Source organism: Blennius ocellaris (assembly GCF_963422515.1).
Source record: "Blennius ocellaris genome assembly, chromosome: 2".
NCBI lineage: Eukaryota > Metazoa > Chordata > Actinopteri > Blenniiformes > Blenniidae > Blennius > Blennius ocellaris.
Genome location: NC_137651.1, coordinates 13967106 through 13994339, shown reverse-complemented (window position 1 = coordinate 13994339; position 27234 = coordinate 13967106). Strand labels below are relative to the sequence as shown.

Sequence of the window (27234 nt, the reverse complement as noted above, 5' to 3'; positions counted from 1 at the left end):
TTCCTTCCCAGTTGTGGGACACACACACACACACACATACCCACATCATCTCAGCATGGGGCAAAAATCAGGAAAGTTTATGCTTTCTGCTTCCACCTTCCCCCTCCATTACCTCCTCCCCTCTCTCCCTTTTCTTTTTTTTCCTGCAAGTCGCGGGAGCTGCAGTTATATCTGATTACGACACACAGGCAACCTCCAACGACGCATTACTCATCGCCCTGGCCAGCAGACTTGTGCGCTGCTCTTACATTTCTATACTTACGAGAGCCAAATGGTTTCACAAGGTGGGAGATTTACAGAAAAATTCAAACATTTCTTCACTTCCTTGATTTTACACTTTTGTGTAATAACTGGGTTAAAGTATCTTAAGAATAAAACATTGGTGAGAAGAAAAAAAAAATAAATAAAAGTTTTTGCTGTGAGTAATGATTAGTATGAAATTCAATTTTGAAGGATGACAATTTATTCGAGCGATTCATCACAGTAAATATTTGGATTGGGAGCCTGTTTTCAGCTGAAGGCAGAGCCAGAAAACGTAATGTACATCTTTTTGTCGTCCTCAAGCCTGAGACTCACAAGAAGAACAAGAGAGAAACTCAGTTACTTTCTTGTCCAAAATATGTTGAAAAGAACCTCTGAGAATATAGAAAAGAAAACCACAATGGCACAAGAGTGAACAAATAAGCTTGTTTTAGAGTTTCGAAGAAGGAAACAAAGTCAGTGACATGATCTTAATGTTACTGTAAAAATACAGTATAATGGATTCAAAATGTGCTGCATTATCAGGCACTTACCCAGTTAGCAATATTGGAACATGGACATGAAGTTTTTTGATATTGTTTTTTTAATAGCTGAAAGAAATTATATACGAAAAACAATAGAATCCAAGTTGGGATAAGTGGGGCTTTAAGAATAAAGCACAGCAGGTATGAGTTTATGGGTAAATACAGTAAAAGAAGTATTACAGAGAAATAGAAATGTCTATGTGTGCCAAGGCAGCCCCTCTCTCTCTCCCCGGCTGGAGTACTCTATACCACCGGGCTCCACGCCAAAGGATTGCTCAGCATTTAACAAGAAAGAATGAGTGTGAGAGGGAGAAAGAGAGAGGGAGTGAGAGGTGGAGAGTCATTAGGGAGGAGGGACAACTACAGTACGGGAGAGTGAGGGGTTGAAAAGAGAGTGGTCGACCTGCAGTGCAGCAGAGAGTGACACAGACAGAGAGCAGCAGCTGGAGAGACAAACTGAACACAGACATACAGACAGACGGGTAACGGACTTGAAACTTAGCGGATACACTTGTTCACCTTCACTAGCACACACACACACACACACACACACGCACACACACACACACACACACACACACACACACACAGATTTCCTCACACACATATAGCAGCAGCAGCAGCAGCAGCATGTTTCAGTGGAGGTTTCCCCAGGCAGCATGTGTGCTGTCAGTCTGCCTGTGTGTGGCTCTCGCCTATGAGGATGATATCGAGGTCAACTACGCTGACCCCTTCTACAACGAAATCACAGCGGGAGACACGCCAGAACGTAAGTGATAATAGTGATAATTTGCTGTGTGTGTGTGTGTGTGTGTGTGTCTGTTGCAAGATAAGATTTATCAGATCTTGACTCTTCGATGGCTGTGATTGCAATTTAATTAAATCCTCAAGCGTGAAATAAATTAGTTGCGGCTGTGTCAGGGGTGAGATCAGGACATTGATTTACAGGTTCAGTCCTGGTCAGAGTGGAAACGCAACAGGATGAAGTTCTGAGTTTGAGTGACAATCTGAAAATGGTTATAATTTAAAGTGTAAAGTGCCTTTCTGTGACAAACAGCGCAAACTCAGTGAGTTTTAGTCTTTAAGCAATTTAATTTTGTGACAGTTAGAAATATGTACAAACTCTTAAGATGATCAAGCACATTTTGAATAATTTTACAAATGTCATGTATTTTCTGTTGTTGCAAGAGTGAGAGTGAAACAAGTGAGAGTGTGAACAAAGTAAAAGTATCGCGTCATACCGACTGTTGGCAGACGTAGCGAGAGATGAGCAGCATCAAATGATTTGCTGAGCCAGGTCTTTTTTCAGATGCCTAATACATATTACAACATGAGTGACTGGACATCAATTGCGGAAACACTCCAGTATATAATTAAGAAATTCTTCTCTCAGCTGTTCTGGAAAGCGTTGCAGTTCCTCTGCCTGTGTGCAGCACTGCACGTGTGTGGTGAAGGGCTGACAGGGAGAAGAGCAAAGAATGTGTTCAAGTGTGTACATGAAACAGAACAAAAGTGTGAGTGGTTGTATGTTTTCTCTTTTTTTTATGCGTGCTCTTAACAGCCTGTGTTTGCTGTTTGGATCCTGGCAGGAGGTGTAATTGCAGAACTGGTTGTTAACAGGAAGGAAACTGGGCACTGTCTCTGATGTGATTAAATAGAATAGAGGTCAAAAATCTGAGTGGCTGAGAATAGTAAAACACTCTCACATTTGACTAGAGCCGGGGGAGGAGAAAATATTGTTTCTACATGGTAAAGCAAAGAGTGTGCATGACTAAGAAACACACAATGCTTCACGCTGGACCAAGATGGTAAAAAAAAAAAGTCCTGTCAAATGAGTTAAGTGCAGTTTGTATGCAGGTGTGTGAAGTCAAAGGCTGTTGGGAGCCACAGATCATTGCTCCTGGCTGAAATCACTGATTGTTTGACTGATATGTGGATTAATAGGGAGGACATGAGAGTGGTCTTTTCATATTCATTTTAAAATGAATGAGAGCAGAGTGAAGCAAAATGCTCAGATGTAGGTTTTTCCCAACACACCGAGCCAAACAAATGGAGCAGGTCCTTTAACAGTAACCTTTCAAACAGCTCCACAGTTTCAACAAACAGAATCTCTATAGAGAAGAAAAACAAAAAGTGGAGCAGAGGGCATGAACCTTCCCATTTAATTTACTTTGAACATTGAGGACAGGAAGCCAAAACAATCCTGCAGCCCTGTAATAATGCCCTTCTGGAATAAATCTGCAGGTATAAACACAGTCTGAGGAGCTCAAATGTTAAACGGAGCAGTGTGTTTTATACATTTTATATATAAGTATGTATAAGTATATCCATACCCTCCCAGGTTTGTCGTATCCCCCTGTCCCCCATATTTCTCACTGCTCTTGTTATCACTTGCCCTTCTCTCTGCAGGTCTTCCCCTTCCCTTTCCTTCCGTCTTTCACCTCATTCACAGCCGAAAAGCTTCATAATCACACAGGAAAACCCGTTGCTTAAGCTTTTTAGGTCACGAGTCAATTGTCCCGTTTCTTTCTCACGTTCTTATCTCTGGCATCCCCTTACGCTCCCGCTTCGTTGCTGCCAACAAATCCACCACCATGAGATCTGCTTCAGCAAACACAGCAGTGGACTCAATAACAAAACTGTTTTCACCTCAGTACATCTTAACAATTCTGCACATGGTTACTGAAGTCACATCTGCAACTGCAACACGTTGGAAAATCACAGAGAATAAGTTAAAGCTCTCCAAACACAACAAGAAAATGACAATAGTCTTTCATGAAAGTGAGAATATATAGGCAAAGTAGCAAGGATGTATGTAAAAGAAGATTTTAAAATTTCCCCAAAGTTTTGTGGCTGTCATTGATTCTCTTACATAATTAAAGGGGTAAGGGCAATGCAATCAAGAACCTCACTTAAAGATGTCGCTAAATCCAGCACGCTAGTCAACAAAAGCATTAGTTGCAGGGGAAGGTGTGGTTAGTAGCCCTCCCCGGGGTCTCTAGTGTTCTAATAAGTAAACATGTTTTTCAGTGCAGGGCACAAACCTGCATTCGGGTTTACGTGATGCGGAACCCTCAATGAGTTCAACCTCTGCTGGAGACCTTAACCTTTCTCTTCTTCCTTCTCAGCAACCACACAGAGTCCGGCACCCTGTGATTCTCAAGACCTGACCAAATGGGACAAACTCTTCTCAATGATGGAGAACAGTCAAATGAGGGAAAACATGCTGCTCCAGTACACCGATGACATCATTAAGGTGGAGATTGGGTCACTGCGCAATGAAATGTTGAGGTTGGTTGAAATCAGTCAAGAGTCAAGGTCTGTCAGATTCTGTCATCTGACTCACAGTTGAAACTAAAGTCTGTTTATTTTACCATCACAGAAAATGTGGTTGACAAAAGTGAGCTCAACCATTCTGACTTCATCAGCATTGGAAAAACTTGGATCTTATTTATTTTTATCTTTGCCTTTTGTCAGGTTTGTGGTGCAGTATGGAGGCTCCTGTGGAGCCGCAGTAGAGACAGCAGGAAGACAGATGGCCTTGCAGCTAGAGAACCGTGTCAGAACAACTCTTGAGCGCCTGAAAATCAGAGATCAGTCTTCTGCTGCCAACGGCGGTTCTTCGCTGAGCTCCAACGACCTGGAGTCGACGCTGCAGCAGCTCCTCACAGCAACGCGAGCACAGGCCTCCCGACTCTCCAAGCTGGAGACCAACTGCCTGAGCGGCCCAGGAGCTGCGATGGGGGTGAACAGTAAGGCGGGATTTCAGCTTCCAGGGGGCGGCGGGGCAGGGCACATCCAGCAAGAGGTCGCGTCTCAAGACGCCACTTTAGACGGGCTGTTGGCTGCACTGCAAGACATTCGGGGGGAGCTGAAGGATGTGATGAGATCATCGAGGCAACGGAACCTTCCTGCAGGTACGATCAATCTTACCTACAGAAACCTGCCTTAACCTCAGTTTCCGTTCTGACATGTGCCACCCAAACAACCTTCTGCCTCCAATTTTTCCTCCACTGACACATTCAGGTCACGCTTCCAGTGAAAAAATGAGACCACCCTCTTTCTTCAGAGCATCCAACCACCAAGCATGCAGCCTGTCATTGTCCTAAATACCTTTTACACTTTCTCTTACCTGTCTCCAGGCAAACTGTCCACCTCAAGTAGCAACATATCCTTTTCCCTTCACTCACATCACTTACGACAGTCAGGAAAGAGTATCAGCTCTAAAAAAAATCCTACTTACTCCTTCTAGACACCCATTCTAAACATATTTTGTAGATCTACACAGGAAAGACAGTTGTTAAAATGCTCAATCAGAAACTTTAGCTGAAGTTATTTAAAGATACCGCAGCAATAATGAAAATATTTGACAACTAAAAGATACACAAATAGCCAACAGGAAAAAGAACAACACATGACTTTAGTTAGTTTCTGGTTCAATGTTAATTTGGGATTTAATAAATTTAACATTGACTCAAAAAGATGCAAGATCTGATTGATGAGTGTGTTTGAGTAAAAGGCACCACATATTAGTTAGACAATTTAATTTGCCGGAATTAATCATATAAAATTAAAATGAATCCAAACAAACATAAACACACCTGTAAATGTATGGCGTACACAAAGAGCCCAGGGACACATTATCATTCGCCAGTTGCCAAAGTAAACCCACTCCAAAGAATTATGAAAAAGTAACACCAGCCAGATGGAAATCCTCACGACTGCGCACGCACACACGCACAAAGAAACCTGAGATAAATGTAACATCAATATTTGGGGTCTCCAGTTTTATCAGGTCGAGACTGTGTCTGCAAACAGGGAGAGGGAGAGAGCAAGGTGGGGCAAGAACAACAGGGAAAAAGGGAAATAATGGAAAGAAACCTCAAAAGAGCATTAAGACGAGCACGGATGAGGGACACAGCTTGAGACAATAAGCAGGAGCATTTCCACATGGCGAACTGATTGCGTGTAATGGTTGCACATGCACATACACAATCCAGTATGGAGCGCTGTACCTCCAACAGCAGCTCTTCAGCGTCAACGCAGTTATTTATGCTGTATTGTGTGTCGTGGGTTAAATCACCCCAAAAGGCCTCACTCAAAGGAACACACAAGCGCACGCGCACGCACGCATACACTTTTCATTTCCAAACTGAAGTTACTCCCACAAATTCAAAGTGTGTTTGAAATTAGATGTTTGCAAATCCGTGTAAAAAGAACACAGGGAAGAAAAAAATAAATTAGGTAGAACAGACCAATGAACTGGATGACCCACAAAGATGTGTTTATGAGCTGGTAAGGCTGAAAAAGAAATTCCTATGATTCATGATCTCATCACCTGACCATAAGCTGAACTTTGATGGTCTCATTCAAGCTCATTCTGCTACCGACATTTGAAAACAACATTCAACCTGGGAATGTTCATTAGAATTACTTCCACAGGAAAAAAAGATCCAGTCACAGTAAAAGGACAATCATTTTCTGTTACACTATAAACTCTGACTGTGCTTTCATATGATTCACAGAGGTGTCAGAGGAATTTGTATTTAATCTTCCACATTTATTTATTATACTCTAAGGTTTGCTTTCAGGCCTTCTGCTTTTCTCCTCTTATGGTTAAAAGAAAAATTAATTTAAACAATATGTCTTTCCTCTGTGGTATCCATGGCACAATAAGTTAGATCAACACACAAGTTACCAGATCATAATCACAATTTGTTGTGCAAATTAAGTTGTGATTTTGTGTCTTTTCTGCCAAACTGTAATTCTCAAAATGTGGAGATTTTGTATAAAAAAAACAGAATTCAATGACCTGCAATTAACATAAATCCTTATTTTGTTTAAAATAGAGCAAACACAACATATCTTCCGTCAAAATTAAGACTACACAACATCCCATTTAAAATGACAAATAATCGAATTTGAATTTGAAAGCATAAGTGTCGTGTCCAATCTTTGGAACTTTGTTGATCAATAGATAGACATAGTAAAACTTTACAAGTTTAAGAGTTTACATTTGAACAAATCTGAATAATATATGTTTTATATATATTTGAGAAACATTACTACCCCTATATTCACTAAGTTGTAGCTTGTGTGGTGCCTGTTGTTCCCAAGGACTCTTAATCCAAGTTCATATGAATTTTAAACCAGAGATAAGAAGACATGTCCTTCTTTCTTTTCCTTTTATTTATACCACATAGTAAGAAGTAGTGGACCGAAGTAAGAAGTCGAAAGCAGATCGTCTCTCGTGTCATGACTCTCTATAGTGGACATTGTTCTGCTTAATGCTCATGTGAAAACAGGATTTTTAACAAGAGGTAACAAATGCCATGACATCTTTTTCCACAGGTTGTGAGATGGCGCTCCTCTTCCCCATGCGCTCCCGTCGCATATATACATCAGTCACACCGGAAGCTCCTCTCTCCCTGTCCTCCTTCACTGTCTGCATGTGGGTGAAGCCATCCACCGTCAACAACAAAACCGTGCTGTTCTCCTATGGAAACCACCGCAACCCATACGAGATCCAGCTCCTGCTCGGCCAAGCTTCAGCTCTCTTCACCGTTGGAGGAGAGACCCACCTTGTGGAGGCGTCGGGCGTGGTGAGCCCAGGTCAGTGGATCCACCTGTGTGGGGCGTGGTCCTCCGAGCAGGGCCTGGCAACTCTTTGGGCCAATGGTAAAAAGGTGGCCTCCACACCAGGAGTGGCCGAGGGGCACGTGGTACCCGCGGGAGGAACGCTCCAGCTGGGGCAGGAGAGAAATGGCTGCTGCCCCTCGCCACAGAGCGGGTTCGAGGCAGGGTTCGATCCCAAGCTGGCGTTTGCAGGTAAGATGGCGGGGGTGAACCTGTGGGACAGGGTGCTCTCGGAGGAGGAGATTTCTCAGATGGCCTTGTGGGAAGGCCAAGGCTGCAGTCAGAGGGGGAGCTTGGTGGCGTGGGGCCTGACGGAGATGGTGCCACACGGAGGCGCTCAGTTCACCTTCTGATTCAAATTCTCATCCGCATCACGAGCATCCTCAGCATTGTGATAAGATTTCATACTAAAACTGAAGAGACTTACAACTGATCTTATCGTCTTTGTTTTCATAGTTTCACGTCTTATTAAAATGTGCCTCTTTTTTCATTGTCTTCACTGTTATTGTTATTATGGATGCTAATGCTGCAATGAACTCTACTGAACCTGTTCAGATGAGAGAACGCCAATGCTGTGAGAGACTGAAGTTTATTTTTGTAACATAACCTTTTGAACACACACACACACGCACACGCACACGCACACACACACACACACACACACACACACACACACACACACACACACACACACACACACACACGCACACGCACACGCACACGCACACGCACACGCACACATACTGATGCGCATTCAGTTTTCGTATTGTAGCAGAAAACGTGCTGCAAACAGCATTTACCAAAGACTTAATTAGAGTGCAAGACAAAGAGTTTGTTGTCAAAGCAAACAAGTCCTGAGCCAGTAAACGGAGTAATCACCAGACCAGCAGAAGGGGTAAACATGAGGTCAAACAATTGCATGGGTTTATCATACAGAATGATGAGTTTCCTATTTTACAGTAACACTTGTAAAGAAATGGAAAATGTGGTTAATCAAAAAAAAACAATGGAAACCCAGCATCACCCGAAAGCAATAGTTTGCTTTCCTTCCCATTTTGTGTTGTCGGTACAGTTATAAGTCATGCTCTCTATCACCACAACAAAAGGAATCAATGGTACCACTCCTGTGTGTTATTGGTATGATTTGATATAATGTCTGAAACAACATATCATGTATGCATATTTTCTGACTATAAACTGCTGTACTTGCTTTGTTTTTACGCATAGCCAACAAGCAACAACAAAAATTATTTAAGCACCCTTTTTATTTAGTATTTTTTCAATTTGTTAGAACCTTTTTTTTAATAAATTTGAAGACCTTATATTTCTAAATGTGTACTCATCAAAGTGTTTACATTCATGCGCGTTATATGACTTCTGTTCTGCTTTGTCTTTATTTTTATTTGTTGATAACTCTCATTTAGTTGTTGAGAAATGTTTGTGTGTCTTTTTATGATCCTGCAAAATGTTAAAAAACAATTGTAATTGTCAAGTGAATTTGACTTTTTTTTTAAAAAGTGAGGACAATGTTTACACAATCTAATCTTTTATGAACTAAGCTGTCTTGTATTATACTGTAAATTGCTATTGTTCTTGTGAAAACGGTGAAACTGAATGTATTTTGTATATAAATATTTTTGCATAACGTGACTGAATAAAAAGAGAGTAAGGTATAAATAAACTTTTCCAGCTATAGAATCCCTCTCAGTGAAAAAGGAGTGTCACGGTTTCCTGTTTTTCAATCCACATTCCTATTTTCTATAATTTTCTGATGGAAACCTGCTTCTCCATTCAAAGTTTCAGACAGCTACCACACTTGGGCCTATTTCTTAAAACTGTCTGGCAAAAAGTACTTACTCATTATGGACTTTACTGACCTCTGGAGGTGTCCTGTAAGATCACTCAAATATTAGCAGAAGGCCCCTGAAGCTTTGAAAGAGCTGAAGTCTAACTTTTTTTCAAAAACGGCCAATAAATCTGGACTCAAAATAAGATTTATGCCAGTTTGACATGTTTGATTGTTTGCATTTGGAACATTATTTAATAATGTCAAAGTACAGACAGGCAATGATGAGGCATACATGGTCTGCTATAATAGTCAGATCGGTGACGTATGAATCACACTTACCCAACTAGCTTACCCTTAAAGTACTCTGTATTCTACACTAATATAATGTACAGGTAAACAATGTCAATGAAACAGCCCATAAGATGCATAAGCACACAACTCCGCCAAAGGTTACATCTATCAGTGGTGAACATTTATGTGAAAATGTAGTTTTGATGTAATCCTCAGAAGCCTATAAAATTAAATCCTGATCCAGAATCTGGATCCGGATCTGGATCACCTCCAATATTTAATGGAGTTTTCCATGGCCTGATATATATCTGTGGTGAAAATTTCAACAAAATCTGTGCAGTAGTTTTGATGTAATCTTGCTGACAAGCATATAGACAGACAAACAAATACGCGCCGATGATTTCATTATGTCCTTGGCGGACGTAATGACAGTCATCACACTCGACTTCCCTCCTTTCCAATTCTGTGGAGGAAGTGAAGCCTTTGTAGAGGAGGACGGTCACGTTCCACTACTCTCTTGCTTTCTGTTGGCACTTTCAGTTTCGGGGTCAACAAGTGCATTCTCACTGGACTGCAGCTTTACCACTCCATGTGCATCAAGCTGAAGTCCACCGTGTCTTCAAATAGTTATCTATCACCGCTAATAGTGAGCGTTTTGCAGCAGGTGGTCGTGCTTCTGTGGGACGAGTGTCAATGAGGCTTGTATGCCCCTGACTCTGTATTGGGTTCATTGGGTTTCCTTCCTTTGACCTCTCTTGGTAGGTACCAACTCCATGGAATAACCCAAACACTCCCTATTTTTGAGACGATCAAGCTTAATCTTGTTTGTTTTGGTCCAAGATGTGAAATCCTGTTAGTTGTCCATGTATCATTTCAATTGACAAACAATGAGAAAACAGGAGTTGCTAACGTAGACAATAAGATGTAAATGTATGAAATGTGTTTTAGAAAACTGTTATTGGAACAATCATGAAAAGGATGTGATGACAATGCCTCTGAAAATTCATCTGAAACTGTGGAAGAAAACTGCCAACACATTGGCTGCCGCACACATATGCTTACAGTTAACTGTGGCACATGCTGGCTCATTAAAGAAACACTGGTTTAGTTTTTTTCTTTTTGTTCAGAAGACTCTAAATGCAACCTCTTACGAAATGGAAACTTCACCTTTCACTCTAAAATCACCCCCACCCCTCTCACCCTGACATCCTTTAACTTTACTCAGCAACTATACAGTATAGTTAGAGCGGTGGTAAAAATAAAATAAAAAAGACATAATTTTGTGAGGTTGGACATTCCAAACTTTACTATGACCTGAAGATCAGGTTTTACGTGGGGATAGAAGAAAGTCTGGACCTTAAATCCTGAGGGGATAGACATAAGTTGTGCCTGTCAGACATCTGATAATGACTGAGTCCCTCAGTAGCCATAAAACCATTCATACTGTATCCCGCTGTTTGCTTCCGACAACTTGAAAAAGCTCATAAAGTTGTGTATGCACTGAACTTGCCGATTAACAGCAGAAATGCAACAAAGTAAAAGCACCAGCCGGTTACATTCCCGAAAAACAAATAAAATCTGAGTTTCTGTGACATGCACACACATGTTCGCTCCATCCATCATGTGACCCATCATTAACCTTTCACCTTTGTTTGTGCTTAGGTGTCAGAGCCGGGATGAAAAGTGTCCGGGCTTGTAAAAAATACTCAGCATGAGGTTAAAACAGCCAGAGGGAAAAATATGTATCTGATATAATAAAACCTGACAAAAGAATCAATCATCTAGATATGAGATACTACTACTACTACTACTACTACTACTATTGTCGGTTGAAAGATAGAGTTGGGTGTCATCTACATGACAATACAACTTTTTTTTTCTATGAAAATATGGCCAAGGGAGAGGATATCCACCAACCCGATCCCTAACCCACAAATGTAACAAAAGCTAAACACCACAAAAGAGTAAACATGACCGCTTCATGTATACATTTCCATCTTACATAAAAACTCCATTAGATAAATGTATAGCAGCTGCTCTTTACCATCATTATTATCCTTAACGGTTTGCTTCGGAGGTAATTTCTTTTTCCACCCTTGTAAACGAGCTGGTCCCATTGTTTGAGTCTCTTGCAGAAAAAAAAAAACAAACAGCATTTCTTTAAAGCAAACCTGCATGTCAACTGTCAAAAAGTAACGCAGAACAATACCATCCATAAAGGCCTCATTTGAATATACCTACAAGGTTGATACATTCCTTCAAAGCTCTTGCTACACCTCTCTTTCGCTATATAATACTAATAATTTAGAAAGGAAAAAAGCCACATGTCCAAGTGCATTGCTTAAGACGCTCTATCTTTTTAGCGCAGCACAACGGAAGAAGAGGCTGAGTAGAGGTGAGCATGATAGAGTCCTACCTCCCAGCACACTGACTGTGACGGCCTCTGTGTGCTCCACCAGCAGGTCGGCCTTCGCTATCGCAGCCAGAGAGAGATAACTGGACATGTTCCTGCTCAGCTCCCTGTTGCCTCTCTGCAGAAACCGCACGGCTACCGGGACAGCGAGCACCATGACTGAGGGGCAACTGTAGTTCTGAGGAAACACAAGGAGACATTAGTGTGAAGAGATGGGAACAACAGCACAGATAATTACTGTAGAAAACACATACAAATTTACGAGCAGTGGGAATGTGTCAATTATACTAAAGGCAAGGCCGACTATGACCGACAGAAGCAACAGGATACAGAACGAGGACGTTCACGGATCGGCACTGACAGACGCACCATCTGTTTAGCGAAGATCCAATTCTTTCCCCCTTTATTCATCTCTTTTTTTCATATGGGAAAATGACATTAATACAGTAAAGCTGATGTCACTACACAAGACCGTGCTTTACAAGTCCAGGATTGGTGCATTTATGTCCTGTCAGCAAAGTCCTATGTGTACAACTACTACAGCTTGAAATAGTTTTTGATTGTTTTACTATTTATTAAATAATAGAAATAATCTTCACCAGCTCTGAAATGATAAGAAAAAAGAAGCTGCATTAAAACAAGTAAATGCAATGCAGAACATCCACTGATAAGCGTAAATGTTAAACACATGACCATTTGCACAGTGCTGTAAGAGTTTCTCTGTAGCTGCCAAAACAGAACTGACCTGTCAAGACACGGACTCTACTGTACATCAAATACACATTTGAAAGGTCTGCTGTGGTCTCTGGCACCGACTAAAATGTCATGGAAGAATTGGACTTGTTCGCAGAGCATATACCACAGATGCTTGACAGGTAATTCTAAATGCAGACACGGGGAATTTGGAGAAACAGCCAGAGGGATGGCAGGACCCAACGTTTCCAAGCAAAGCATCACACTGCCTCTGCCGGCTTCACTCTTTCGCATAGAGCACTCTGACTGAGGATGCACACACCCAACCATTCGTGTCAGAGAAAACGTGATTCATACAATGCTCCCTGGTCCAGTTATGATGCCCACATGTCCATTGTTGGGATGCTTTTGGCAGTGGGCAGTGGAACAGCTTGGGCACACTGACCGTGCAGATCATGTGCAACAAACTGCAGCCACATTACAAACTGTGATCCACTGTGTACTCTGCCACCTTTCTATCAGGGCCATCATTAATTTCTGCGGTTCCATGAGCTGTCAGTTGCTTGTCTATTGAATTGGACACTGGGAAGCCTTTAATATGCTGATCGACTCATCAGTGAGCCTTGGCAGCCCATGACAGTCACAGATTCGTCACGTTTGATCGATAATGACCACTTCAGACCTGGTAAATACTTGAACTACCTCGTTAGCACACTATGATCCATGTCAAATTCAATCAAATAATAACACTTGCCTTAACACATCAAACTTTATAAAGAAAATATCCTCATACTGATTGATATAGCACATCCACTAACAGGTGCTGTGACACTGAAATAATAAGTTTTATTCACTTCACTGGTCATAATATTATGGCTGCTCAGCATATCAGTGTGAACAAGCACCCACCACCGAAAACACAACAGCAGGGGGTATCACCACAGTATAGAGGGTTAAATGAGTGGTTGAATATAAAGACTTCTGATGTTTCTCATCCACACTACAAGCCAACTAGAGAAGTCAAAGCACACATACAGTCATCAACATGTCATGTAGCTCTAGAAAAAAAGAGGGTGGTGCACAGAAACAACACCCATTAAAAAAACACAACTTGCTTGATTAATAGCACCATGTAAACAAACTGTAAAAATGTTTCCCTCGGCCCCTTGAGGTGTTCATGTGGATCATTTTCACTGTTTGGCCTTTTTTAAAATAAAGTACATTGTGTGAAACTCAATGTGAATATAACCAGTGATACGACATTGCCCCCTAAAGCTACAATGGTTATTTTCTAAGATTGTAACCATCATCTACAGGTACATATTTTCTATGGAGTTGATACAAAAAAAACAGCGCAACCTAAAAATATTCTGACTAACGATGAGCCATGCATCAAATATATTTAGCAACTTCAAACAATGAACAGCTGCTGAAAGTAGCACTTGCCTCCAGCAGTATAATGAGTGCGGGAGGGATAAAAACAGGCTCTGAGGCAGACTTACAGTGCCGACATATACCATGTGACGCAAGTATGGAGGGGAAGGGAGGGGAGACTGGTTTGTGCTGGAAGGTAGAGAGGCACATGCAAGAGATTATTCTCTGAACATTGACAGAGAAAGGAAGGGGATTTGAAACACACTAGCACCCTCCACAGGACAGTCTGGGACTATTTAGCTAACTACATGTCTTGCACAACATATTGACCCCGCATGTGCCCATTGCAGCCTCATTTGCTGATACTAATGAAGGTCTGCCACAGATTTCTTATTTACAGTCAGTGTTTTAGATGCCATGTCTCAGTTGTGCCACAAGATGGCAGAACAGATAACACTTTAAAATATTGATATTTAGCCAATATGACCAAGGTATTTATGAACCAACACCAGGCAATGAGTTTTTTTCAGGGTGGACAAAGGTCAAAAAGTAAAAAGACCATGTAAATTTTGTTAATTTTGACAGTTGTTAATTGCAATGATGAAGTTTTAGGTGAGTCGATTTAATTTACTGTAGCTCACTCTCTCCTCTCATCTTTAATATAAAAGTTAGCACAGATCAAAAAGTTTGAGTAAAAAGCACAGGTGTCTTCACACACCCTCTGGTTCAGACATGTGTGGATCTGTATGTGTGTCACATTCAAACAGCCAGCTAGTTATAAGTTTTCAGGTGTCTGTTGCTCGTGCCTGTGCGCCTCTCTGAGGGAGTTTCAGAAAGAGGATGAGATGAGCATTTGTGCATGAGCAGATTTAAAAGGATGCAGTGAGGCAATGAGAGAACAGAAGAGATCGGAGATCAAGGTAGTCGAAGGAAGAGAAGGTAAGCAAGAATGAAAGAGTAAGTGGAAATCAAGAGAATAACAGATTCAGGGAGACAGCTGAGGTAGAACGAGAGAGAGAGAGAGAGCGAGAGAGGCCCATTGGTAAGTATGAGAGGTGGGACATCAGAACCTAAAGCTGCTGTCACAGCTTTCAGAAATCTGTGTGTGTGTGTGTGTGTGTGTGTGTGTGTGTGTGTGTGTGTGTGTGTGTGTGTGTGTGTGTGTGTGTGTGTGTGTGTCTTTCCTAATGAATCAGTCTCATTTCAGCCACATTAGACACATTTACATTCCCAAGAAAAGCACAGGGAGAGTGAAGGCTGAGAAGAGATTCTCTCTACTTTTCAGCCTTTTAAAGACCTGACGAGAAAGCAGGCGAGATTACATTTACAAAAATGGCATCATTTTCATGCCCTTTCGGCAGTAGCTGTATAAAGTAGATTTGCTCTTGCAGCAAGAACCCATGATACCATGCATCATTAATTTGGATATTTACACCACATTATGTATTTGTACATCTACTCCTTCCTTTTTATCCTAACCGTCTTCTGCTACTACAGAATACTCACAATGCCTTTAATACAGTCTTCAACGTGGAAGTAGTGAACAGCAGAACAACTGCATAATTGGGTAATTATCTGCAGCATTAGATAATATTTAAGACTAATCTGTCTAATATTTTAGACAGATTAGAAAAATGCAATAAGGGGCCCATTTTAAGCGTTTAAAGCACCTTCAATGTTAATTTGTGCCATTTAACGAGTAGTTTTGCATTTTTCAGATGGTCTGTGCTCGAGGGCAGCAGGGGGGTGCGGTGGTTAGCAATGTCACCTCAGAGCTAGAGGGGTTTGAATCTCGGGCTTTCTGGGTAACATTTGCACGTTCTACCTGTTCTTATTTGTTGTAATTGTTGGTTAAAAAAAAAAATTAGATAATGCATGATATTGCTGTACCTTGAAAGTAAAAAATGCATTTTATTGTGTGTCGCCATGCAATATGCATATGAATGCATCTTCCCTGCCTTCAAAACACACAAAGATTTTGCTGCAGCTATTAAATGACTTTGTGGGGAAATGCAGCAAACACAACTTGGGGACTTCTCATCTATGTGTGCTTAGCATCCTTAACAACTAACCAGTGTAACATTAATATTAAATTGATTTGCATAAAGCACTGTGGTCGCCTTGCACTGGATGTGAGCAAAAACATTTGTGAAGCATTTTTTTAAAAAATGCATGAGTCTGACATGAACAAAGTGACTGACGCTGTGCTCTGCACCATGTAAATTATTGTAAATTATGTGTGAAAGGGCTACAAAATCAGGCAGCCCTCGTCGCCGATTTATGATTAAGATGTGATGTAAATTATTTACAACTCAAGTTTAAAGTATATACATTTCCCAAATTTCAAATGTTGTAATCTCTTTAATACTGGTTTTATAATTTTGAAAGATGAAATGAAGTGAGAGGATTTAGAGGCGTGAACTCACTACTAAAAGGTTTTATTCCCAAACAGCAAGAGGAATTACATCTACTCCACTTAACAATAACACTCAAACAACTACGTCTGGATTTTCTAAACATTGGAAGTGCTTCTTCCCGTTCAGGATAGCTGTTGGTTTTAATGCAGAACCTTCCCTTGGAATGATGTCTGTTTCCAGACAGATCTGAATGTCTTCTACACCTCTGATCGGCACACTTCCCTGTGGAGATGCTGCCAGCATTGTTATGCCAACGAGATGAGAAACGCTGCCATTGCCATCAATGTCAGATATTGTCAAAGAGTCAGTTTGTTTACTTCAACTGCTGCACACCCCGTGCAGTCAATACCACACACTTTCATGACTCGGACAATGATTGCCTTCAGCCTCGCTCTGCATGATCTCTACTGATACGAATCTCTGGCTATCTTTAAGCAGTTGAACAGTGGTGCTATTGTGCATGGTGAAATGCAAAGAAAATCAGTTGTGTTCTACGTAAATTGGCTGGAATATCAATCACATATTTGTCAAACTTGTGTCAAGTGGACTTTCGGATATGGACAATCCACAGAAAACAAATGACGTGTTGAAATAGCAAAACACCCAGGGCACTTCGATTTCTATGGAGGCCGAGAGGTGCAAAACTTGTGCTCCTCCCGTGAGTGCGTGTGTGTGTGTGTGTGTGTGTGTGTGTGTGTGTGTGTGTGTGTGTGTGTGTGTGTGTGTGTGTGTGTGTGTCTGCACACACCTGCAGGATACAGCTGGTGATGTCGGAGGCTATCTTGGCGTGCGGCGTGTCCTCTGTGCTTTCACCTTGCGGTGTGAGGTTATGTTCCAGACACGACTCCCACAGTCCCACCAGAGCGGTGCTGTGCCGCTCGATGGAGCCCGTCTCCCTTATGGCTGTGGTGATGCGCGTTATGCAAATCTCCACCACGGCCTGGTCATTATCATTGGTCAAGTAGTCCTGTCACCCAGCACAGAGGACGCAAAATTAAAAAAATACAATGACAAGTTAGGGACAGCAACACATGAATTATGCAAAAGGACATAAATAATTCATCAAACTAATATTTGCCCTGCATGTTATTGAGTATATGAAGGCAGTGTCTCTTGTCGGGTTCACAAAAACGGAGGCTGACAAAGCCACCAAAGTAAAAGTAAAGTCACAGGAGCCTTTTTTGCAGATTAGGCTGCGTAAAGGGAAATATGAATTTAGGAGCTTTCGAGAAAAACAAGCCAGAAGCCAGTAGAGGTGGAGATGAAGAAAATTGTCACGTGACCAACAGTCATTGCGTGGAAACCTCACATGAAGAGGGTGAAGAGATACCTCGACACTACAGAACATGCACAAGAACGTCAGAGATGGAAAAGAGCGGGCTATAATGGTTAGATGCTGACCCACCTGGTCTAAGCCTTAAGACTTAATATATGTTTTGAAATTGACTTTTTAGAGGCACTCCGGCTTGTCATGAAGCATAACTGTTTGCAGCCGTTCTCATTAGTTTCACTCACTTAGTGAATTTTTCTATCATCAAATTCAAAATGTGCTCATATTAAAAATGAATGGGAAAAATATCTGACTTCACATATATATAATGTGTTTCTATGTTCTATTGTGGATCAACAAAAACAACTCGGTCTCTTGAGTCCTTCAAGTGTCAACTCAAGACTCACATGTACTCGCTGGCCTTTAACAGTAATTGAGCATTGTGATGCCATGGCATTGTTTTTACCCTGTTTTCAAGTCACTCTTTACTGTGTTTTTTACTCACTGTTGCCCTGTTTTGTTTTATTGTTTTATTATTTATTTAGCTTTGAAACACTTTGGTCAACCTTGGTTGTTGTGTTAAATGTGCTACATACAAACAAAGCTGGATTGGATTGGCTTGGAGCAAACAGGTTGATGATCCTTGCAAATAATTGAATGGTCTTTGTATTTTCATTTTACACGTGTGGTGTCGCAGGTTATGTGTACTGACCAGTGAGCAGGAGATCGCCTTGATCTGATCCAGAGCTTGAGACAGACAGTCTTCGATCTCGGCGTCCTCCAGAGAGAATAGATCTCCGGCTCTGGACAGATCCTTCTGTCCCAGCACCTGGCTGAACAGCTGGTGCATCCTGGCCCAGGTCTAGTTCTCCTTTCAGACCACGTCTTGTCTGCTGTCACCTGGTTTATGATCCCTTGGTTACAAGTGAATAAATCCCTGACATAATGGTCCCGGAAAGTCTTAGTTAATGAAAAGAAACGTCTACCTCCTCTGGAAACACATTTAAATAGTTTGCACAAAAGCTATCATGGTCATCCCAAAACAGTTTTCGGCAAAACGGAGAATTGTTATGAAGATATGTAGAAACATGAGATGCAACTATCGTCACTGTGCTCATAAACTGAAAAATCCTCTTCAGTGAAGACAAGGATCACATATGTTGGTCCACATTGGACCAGTTGGACCCAGATCTGGGTCTGCCTGAGTCCTGTTACCATGGAGATAAGGCATATTCCATAGGAAACTGTTGACCTACAGCAGAGCCCTGAAACGAGAGGAGACGATGGTTCAATTAAGGAGCATATAAATGCTTAGATATATAGTTTTTATTCATTTTAAAAGTAAAGTAATTTCATTCCAAACATGTAACGTTTTCTGGAAAAAAACACTCGTAGCAGCCGGAGCTCAACATTAGTCTGAAGATAGGAGTCATTAAGTAAAATTAATGAATTCTTTACCACAAAAATACATCAAATATGAACTTCAGCCTAACTTTATATTTTCAACAGTTGCACCAGTGGTGCAGTGATGTTGTGGACCTTCCATTTGAATTCAAGTTTGCGAGTTCCCCCTGGGCAATCATGAGTCTTCTTCAGATACACACATTTTCAAATACATGAATTTGAGACTAGCTGTTGACCTTAAATTGTCCCTGGGAGTATTTCATATCTAAAGTTTCATATTTGATGATTTTTATCCAGTGATCCAAGAAGCATCTTTCGGCATTGAAGCAGATGTGATTAAAAAAATAAAAATAAAAAAATCACCTGCATATTGTTAATATTTTGTCTACATACATCCACTCTCTGAACTCAGGGAAAGTATTCATATGACTTTTATGTTTTGGACTGGAGTACACTTAAACAAACAAATAAAGCTTATATAAGGAACGTCTGAAATGAGTGCTTCACGTCACTGTATTTGCTTCGAGTGCACAGAAAAGGCCACTTGACACAAAGCGACTTGTTTTCCAACCTCCCTGTCACACTTTACAACACTTTTCACACTTGGTAGGCTTCACTTTGTGATATACTTTCACAGTATATTCATATGTGTTATGTGCGAACGACACACACTGAACAAAATGCACAACCATGTGTGCATGAAACATTATGCCAGTTACAAAAACAAATATTTGCATTATCACCACAAACACAGTTTACATAGTGTATATTACCAGTATTAAGGCGAGTTTTACAAAAGAAATAGGACAAAATCAGTAAGCTGAGAGAGAAAAATGCATTCCTCTACTGTAATGTATCATGAATGTAGCTCAAGTTGTGGGAAGTCAAATGTACCATGTTAACCATTGACTTACTATTATCGCTGTTCTTGCTGGCCTTAATTAAACATTAAAACATTAACACTACGAGGGAACTGGGAGGACAGAGGATCACACACATGCACACACTCTTTTTCTAGACATCAATCGTTACATGACACTCAACCATAACTACATGCTCGATAAAACAACCTTTACTGAAAACGTGTTCACAGAAACATTTGATGAATTTACTTTCACGTTTGTCCACGTAGGCCTGAGTGCAGTCAGGTTGGTTGGTTAGCTAGTTAGTTAGTTAGAAGAGCATTGTCGTCTCTTATATACAATGCTAATATTTCCTGTGAGTTTGATGCATTTCTTTGAAGCGACCACTGAGCCTGCCTGCTGCCTCTGATCATGACTCTGCCTCCGTTCGGGCGATGAGCAGCTAAACGTATGTATCTGTGTCACCGTGAGCTTCCTGCTCCCGCTTCCCTCGACAATCAGACACCATCTCAGCCTCACACCGTTTCTCTGAAAGCAACATTGGAGTGAGCCCAAGTCTGTCCAAGGGAGACCACAAAGCTGAGCGCTTGGGGGGACCGTTAGCTCTTCTGCCAAGCCGGCATCGACCGTGGAAACCTGCCCATTGCCAGGATACCACATCAGGAATTCTTACTGTTCCAACAACAACAAAACAACCATAAACACCAGAGATTTATCCGTCACGCCTTATTATTCTTGTTGTTCGGTGCAACAATCACAGGCCTTTTTCTACATGCTTGGAGGTATTGTTGACATTGTACACCGTTTTGTCTGGTTCAATGACAAAATCTACAGTATTATCTTAAATGTCTTTCTTTTTAATAATACCACAACTTTACTCAATCTTGCTTGACAGCTAAAACTGTGTTTTTTGGGGGACTTTGCAAGAGTTCGTAAAATTTAGAAACAATAAAATACATAAAACTGGTTGGGGAGACATACAAGGTGATGCCAAGATAATTTAGAAGTAGACACAAGAGTTGTGCACAATGATTGAGAATGAAAGAGAAGCCCAGAGTGCTGATGATGGATAATGCCCCACTGTTCTGAATTCTCTCTGCAAATTGCAGACAACTCACACACTGAGTTCACATTTTTACACCCGAATGCCCACCGACATTTATATAAACACACACATTCACACACAGCAGACTGCACAATATTAGCAAGAGGAAAAAAAAAAAAGCCTTTATGTTGTGATACTGTGTTTGATAATAGCATCTGGATCCACCAAAAACATGCTATAAATTTGTCATCAGACTTGATGGCCTGTCTCACTTCTGCATATATATTTAACCATCTGCTCAATGTGCAGCAAATTCACTCAGCGAACTTCACCTCATGCAACCAAAATAGCTCAATCATTACTTTGTCATCTGCAAAGTTTGTTCTGCCACTTTGTAGTGTGGGCTCCGAAAGCAAAATAACAACTACCCGACACTGAACCCTTGTGACAAAATATGATTGACATCTGGAGACAAAAGCTGCGTGGAGAAATCAAAACCAAGCTATGTGGAGGATCTCCGCTCAACTGAGAGAGGAGCTTCGAGACTCATCTCTTGAACTTCCAGAACTATGTTTGTGACCAAACGAGCTGTCGTGAAAGATGTGTACCTCCATGTAAGCTACAAATCTAGGTAATATGTTGCTTTTAACAAGCACAAACCAGCACTGAACTACTGACTATCGCAGAATGGAAACTATGAATGTAGAATCCCGCAATTGTTACAAACGATCCATAAAATGTTGCCGCTGGACGTCTTGTCATGAAACTATTTAAACTGTGAAGCTCTTTGAAATGCTTGCCAGCATGAAAGGTTCTGAGGACATGGATTAAAATTTAACATCCAGAAAATATGTAGGTAATGTTGGGGGTTTTTTTGGGGGGGGGGTGGGTTGAGTTTCTGAAAATAATAAGATATGGCAAATATTGAAACATTGAAAGCTTTTTTTTCTTTTTATTGGTACTATATGGTGACATTCCTGCAAGCACACATCAATACGCTCTTTCTCTCCACTCAAGTGATTTGTTATGTTAGTTCTTTGTATCCTGTCTTGCTTTCTCCCTCTCTGCAATGTCACAGAGCCTGCCTGAGTAACAAGCGTGTGTGTGTGTGTGTGTGTGTGTGTGTGTGTGTGTGTGTGTGTGTGTGTGTGTGTGTGTGTGTGTGTGTGTGTGTGTGTGTGTGTGTGTGTGTGTGTGCGTGCGTGTGCCTGTGCATAAAAGCAGAGGAATAAATGGACCTGAGGAATTTCAGTTCTTAAACAATCAGCTAGTTACTATTAATCACCAAGCTACGGCTCAGCAAGCTGAGGAATGCAGCTTTTAAACACACAGACACACACACACACACACGGTCATGCTTTCATCACTTCAGAGGACGTCGCATTGATTTACATTATTCTCCCAGGAAATGTTTCCTAACTCTGACCACTCATAAGAACCACTAACTTCACCCTTCACGTTAAAGTTTCATGTTTAATACAAAAGGCAATGACCTTTTGCACCCAAATGAGATGTAGATCCTCGCAATGTGATTGTGAATGTGAATACCGCCACACAACATGATGAAAGTAACACAAACATACACACAAATGTACAAAACAGTATGAGTGTGAGTAGGATAAGTCGCTTCCTTTCCTTTCATCTTGGTGGTAGGTTGTCTATCTACTGCAAAAACCTAAAATCCTCCGGTGAAATCCAGTTGACTGTGAAGCTGCCCGCATGCTGCACTCAGACTGTGAGTGGGCCACTGGGTGAGGGGTGACAAGGAGGTGCGTTGCGGTGGGGGTGGGTGGGTGGGGGGGGGTGGGGGGGTTGTAACGGGCTATGTGAGGACAATGTGACCAAAAGGGCCTCTTCTCTCTTTCTTGGCCTCCACCACAGCCACTACTGTCTTCACCCAGAGTACCAAGAGAGAGAGAGAGAGAGAAAACACTGAGTCTTTTGTAAGACTTATGAAGACAGAACACCCCCCCCCCCCCCCCCCCCCCCCCACCCCCCCCTCCCTCCCTCCCTCCGCCCTGCCTTCTCTCACTCCCTCTGCTCAGCCGGCCCTATCTTTCTGTGTAATGTGCACCTGCTCAGCCTGCAAGACATCACATCACATCACATCACACACACACACACACACACACACACACACACACACACACACACACACACACACACACACACACACACACACACACACACACACACACACACACACACACACACACACACACACACACACACACACACTTAAGAAAGGAGCTGAGTGAAAAGAAGACACAGAGGAGGCTCAAAAAGAAAAGAAAAAACTGCATTCCACAGTTTTTTCTAGTATTTACAGCATTTTATATCTGACTTAGTATCAATTAAAAGGCCGGAAATGTTAAAAAGTGATTTCCAATGTATTTTTTTTTCCATTCGTCATTCATAGTCTTGGCTAATGTTTATTGTGTGAAGATGTGGAATGGGGAAAGAGAGGTGGAGGAGTTGAGGTACAAACTCTGAAAGAGAAAGCCCATTAGCTCAGATTATTACATAAAACAGAGATTAACTGAATTACTAAAAAAAAAAGGAATGATTCTCAAAACACTATGACTGAAGGGTTGTCATTTTGTGCTTTAGGACAAACTGCTCCGTGACGTATTGTTTGTGATCAGATTTTGGGTGAATGTATGTAAATCTATTGTTCTCTGTTGAATCTGCATATGCATTAATCTGAAAAATGAAAACTGTTCAGGTAGATTGGTAGGAAGAAATAATGTGAAAATATTCAAGTATATTCACCCAGAAAAAGGAACCACTGTGTTACATTAGTCCTCCATATAGACAGAAGTAGTAGTTCTTCTTTCACAGACCACATGCAACCTCATTTGTTCAATAAAAAAATAACCTCATTTCAAACTATGTTATAGCCACACCTGTTGAAAAACGTAGGAGTACAAATTTCTGTTGTTTAACATTCCTTCTTCAGCAAATATCTGGAATTTTTCAGAGAAGAATGTTGTTTTATTCTGTTCTCTGCTGCAGTTTCCCCTCTGTGATGCTGTAAATGTTTTCCATTGGTGGACAATGTGAAGACATGTTCAGCACATAGATCTTTCTACTGCCAAGACTTGCAGTGGTCCAGCTGTTCTTCCCAAATGTCCACATCCCTTTCAGTATTACATGTGTAAGAAAACCACTTCAGTGGAGTTACACTGTAAGTCTGAAATGTGACCCAGTGCATGACATTACATTTTAGGTGCAACCACTTTTTGTTTTTAGCACTTTTGGCTTATAAGCGGCCCAAATAAAAACCTGCAAGGAACAAATACTTGTTATGTGATAAATATAGAAAGTAATAAAGAAAGAATAAAATCAGAAAGCTTTATTTTGTCCTGTCACGTTATGAAGTGAAATACTTCCAATGGCGTATTATTGGCATGTTTGTAGTTAGTCTATAACTGGGCCAATCGGTTATGTAAGTGATGCCTTGAATTTCATGAATAAGTAAGACGAATAAAGTCACAAAGAAGTGTCTCCCTGAAGACGTCTTTGGAAATAGGTCTGCACCGCCGCAGAGAATGGAGTTAAGACTTGAAAGATAGACCCACGAGGTTTAGCGCAGGAAAAATAGAAAAATACTGTTATAGTTAGTGTGTGTGTGTGTGTGTGTGTGTGTGTGTGTGTGTGTGTGTGTGTGTGTGTGTGTGTGTGTGTGTGTGTGTGTGCGCGTGTGCGTACGTCCATTATTTATGCCTTGCAGTTGCGCAGCTGTGGAGCAACGATTGGGAATTACGGACAGAAGCTGTAGAAAACTGCTACTGTACAACAAATACAGAAAGTAAATGAGAGAAGTGGAACTGTGGAGAGACGTAGAGTGGAAACAAAGATTTAGCGCAAAGGGAGAACACAAAAGTGACTATCTCTCTTCTCTCCAGAGTGTGGACTCGATAAGAGCAGGAAAACCAGACCACAGGAACACTTAATGAAACACTGAGGGATATCATGCCTCACAGGATGGAGAAAGCAAAGAGATAAGCTTCCACATTCATACAAACAGATAGATATCTGCAATATGTTTTGTAGCCTTTAGGATATTTGTCTATCACTCCATGGCAATGGTTCTCAAACGTTCACAGTTTTGATCCAATAATTCACAGCTTTACACTCAAGCTATTTCTATTCATCATTTCTTCTCAGGGATTAAGATGAAATGGAAAAATGGCACAGGGAAAAGGATTTCCCCTGACCTCTACATTTTTTTTTCTCCAGTTTTACATTGGCCCAAAATAAATGACCTGATTAATTAAAAAAGAAAAAGTAAACAATTAGCACCTGCCATACTGATCCTTTTTCACTATGTCATTCTGAGAGCTTCAACTAAGTTGCTAAAGTGCGTGCGTGCGTGTGCTGCAGTCACTGCATGAATAGTTGTTTCATACAGAAGTGAATCGGGCCTGAAGTGTTGAAGTCAGAAGTCAGAGGGTATTTCTCTTTTCCCTGCTTCGGTTCTGCTGCACTTGAGGGACTCGTAGCTTCTGACAGGATTTCTGCAGCACAGAGAAGTGCTGGCCGGAATACAGCATTACCACCACATTCAGCCAACTAACATTCATGCATATTTCCATAACCATTCAATATTCATAACTCCTCCAGCCCATGGTTTCAGCACACAGGTCTGACCCAGGAGCACCAACTGCTTCGTGGAGGGACATTCACTGACTAAAATATTTACACCTATTTACACACAGCTGTGACGAGATAACCCCAAACAGACCAGCTTTGCCATCCTAGACTCAAAATCTAATGGACTTTCATTAAAATGGTGTAACTTACAGTACATGCCAATGAAAACAACATATACTACTTGGTGATCTGCATGGAATCTAGTGGTATAAACTGTTTCTGCAACATAATGAGAGAATGTTTCTGTGAAAAACAGGGAACTTCAATGCAGAGTTGATGGATTTGGCAGAAAATTAAGACTAAAAGACGAACGAATAAAAGAATAAAATCCATTCAACTCCAAACAGGTCGCCAGACTATTACACTGCCAAAACAGGGAAACAGTCCCTCTCTCTCTCTCTCTCTCTCTCTCTCTCACACACACACACACACACACACACACACACACACACACACACACACACACACACACACACACACACACACACACACACACACACACACACAGCGAGATCAGATTCAAATAAACAGGGTTCTGTTGCGTAAAGTTTTGCCCTATGTATAAAAGTACATTTAATGCACATGAAAAAAAAAAAATTATTTGTGAAAAAAGAAATAATGCATTTCAATAAAGGGTCGCAACAGTTTCTCCTTCTTTACTGGGACAATAACATCTGTCTGTCTGTCTCAGAAGTCTGTGACCTTGAAGAGTCTTCCACCTCCCTCGCTCTTTCTCGTGCTCTCTCTCTCTCTCTCTCTCTCCTCGCTCTCTCCCTGTGACTCACACACACACAGAGAGAGAGAGAGAGAGAGAGAGAGAGAGAGAGAGAGAGAGAGAGAGAGAGAGAGAGAGAGAGAGAGAGAGAGAGAGAGAGAGAGAGAGAGAGAGAGCGAGAGAGAGAGAGAGAGAGAGAGAGAGAGAGAAGCCCTCGTCTGTTATTACACAAGTGCAGCAACTGTACATTTCGACCTGACTGGACTATTCGAGGAAGAAATACACAGACAACATGCGAGTAATGCGACTAAACTTGCCTTTCAAGCTCCCGGTGCACATTCCACTGTATTTACACCGAATCACCGACACGCAGAAAGGAAAGAGAGACAGAGAACGACAAGTGGAAATAAACAAGTAGTCCATTCTGTCACAAGGATTACAACATAATCCCACCCAAAAAACTCACTGCCAATTGTGTCTTTATCCACTCTATCAAGTGTTTAAACCAGCATTACAATATTGGCAGCAGCCCAGAGAGACATATCTCAAAATCCACTTGTGCTTTCACCTGCGCTTTCCTATCTACATCTCCTGTGTAAAAAAATAAAAAATAAAAAATAAAAAGTATCCGATGCACTATTTGTAGAAACGGTGCACACAGATGTATCGACTTCTGATTTCATCTTATCCAGTCAACTTTCCAGACATCATGGAATGTGGGTAGCATTCATGCATATCGCCCGGCAACGATCCTCTACTGATAGACTGAAATGATAGAATGGGGGGGAAAAAAGAAAGAAAGAAAGAAAGAGAACATGAAGGCGCTTTACTGGTGCACGCGCGCAGCCTTACCTGCTCCATGCAGCGCGTCGAGGTCACGGAC

The 27234-nt window shown here is 41.3% G+C and overlaps 2 protein-coding genes across 2 annotated transcripts in view; one reads left to right on the top strand and one right to left on the bottom strand.

Annotated features, from left to right (window-relative positions):
- The window catches only part of veph1 (ventricular zone expressed PH domain-containing 1), a gene marked incomplete at both ends in the record, with an annotated part of 71071 nt that extends 52553 nt beyond the window's left edge, over positions 1-18518 (bottom strand). The window contains 3 exons of the mRNA XM_080510112.1: positions 11918-12092; positions 17147-17365; positions 18381-18518. Of these exons, the coding sequence (XP_080366238.1) occupies positions 11918-12092; positions 17147-17365; positions 18381-18518 (532 nt within the window). The remainder of the gene's footprint in view (positions 1-11917; positions 12093-17146; positions 17366-18380) is intronic.
- Positions 1218-9102, top strand: ptx3a (pentraxin 3, long a). The gene is made up of 4 exons (XM_080510148.1): positions 1218-1554; positions 3914-4076; positions 4263-4702; positions 7137-9102. Exons 1-4 carry the CDS (start codon positions 1416-1418, stop codon positions 7772-7774), a joined length of 1380 nt encoding a protein of 459 aa, XP_080366274.1. The 5' UTR covers positions 1218-1415; the 3' UTR covers positions 7775-9102.
- Positions 18519-27234: the final 8716 nt, after the last annotated feature.

Bases quoted from the DNA above. Each gene is read 5' to 3' on its own strand.
- ptx3a (XM_080510148.1), top strand. From the start codon at position 1,416: ATGTTTCAGTGGAGGTTTCCCCAGGCAGCATGTGTGCTGTCAGTCTGC. The intron at 4,077-4,262 runs GTTGGTTGAAAT...GCCTTTTGTCAG, and splicing joins CTGCGCAATGAAATGTTGAG to GTTTGTGGTGCAGTATGGAG. The intron at 4,703-7,136 runs GTACGATCAATC...CTTTTTCCACAG, and splicing joins GCAACGGAACCTTCCTGCAG to GTTGTGAGATGGCGCTCCTC.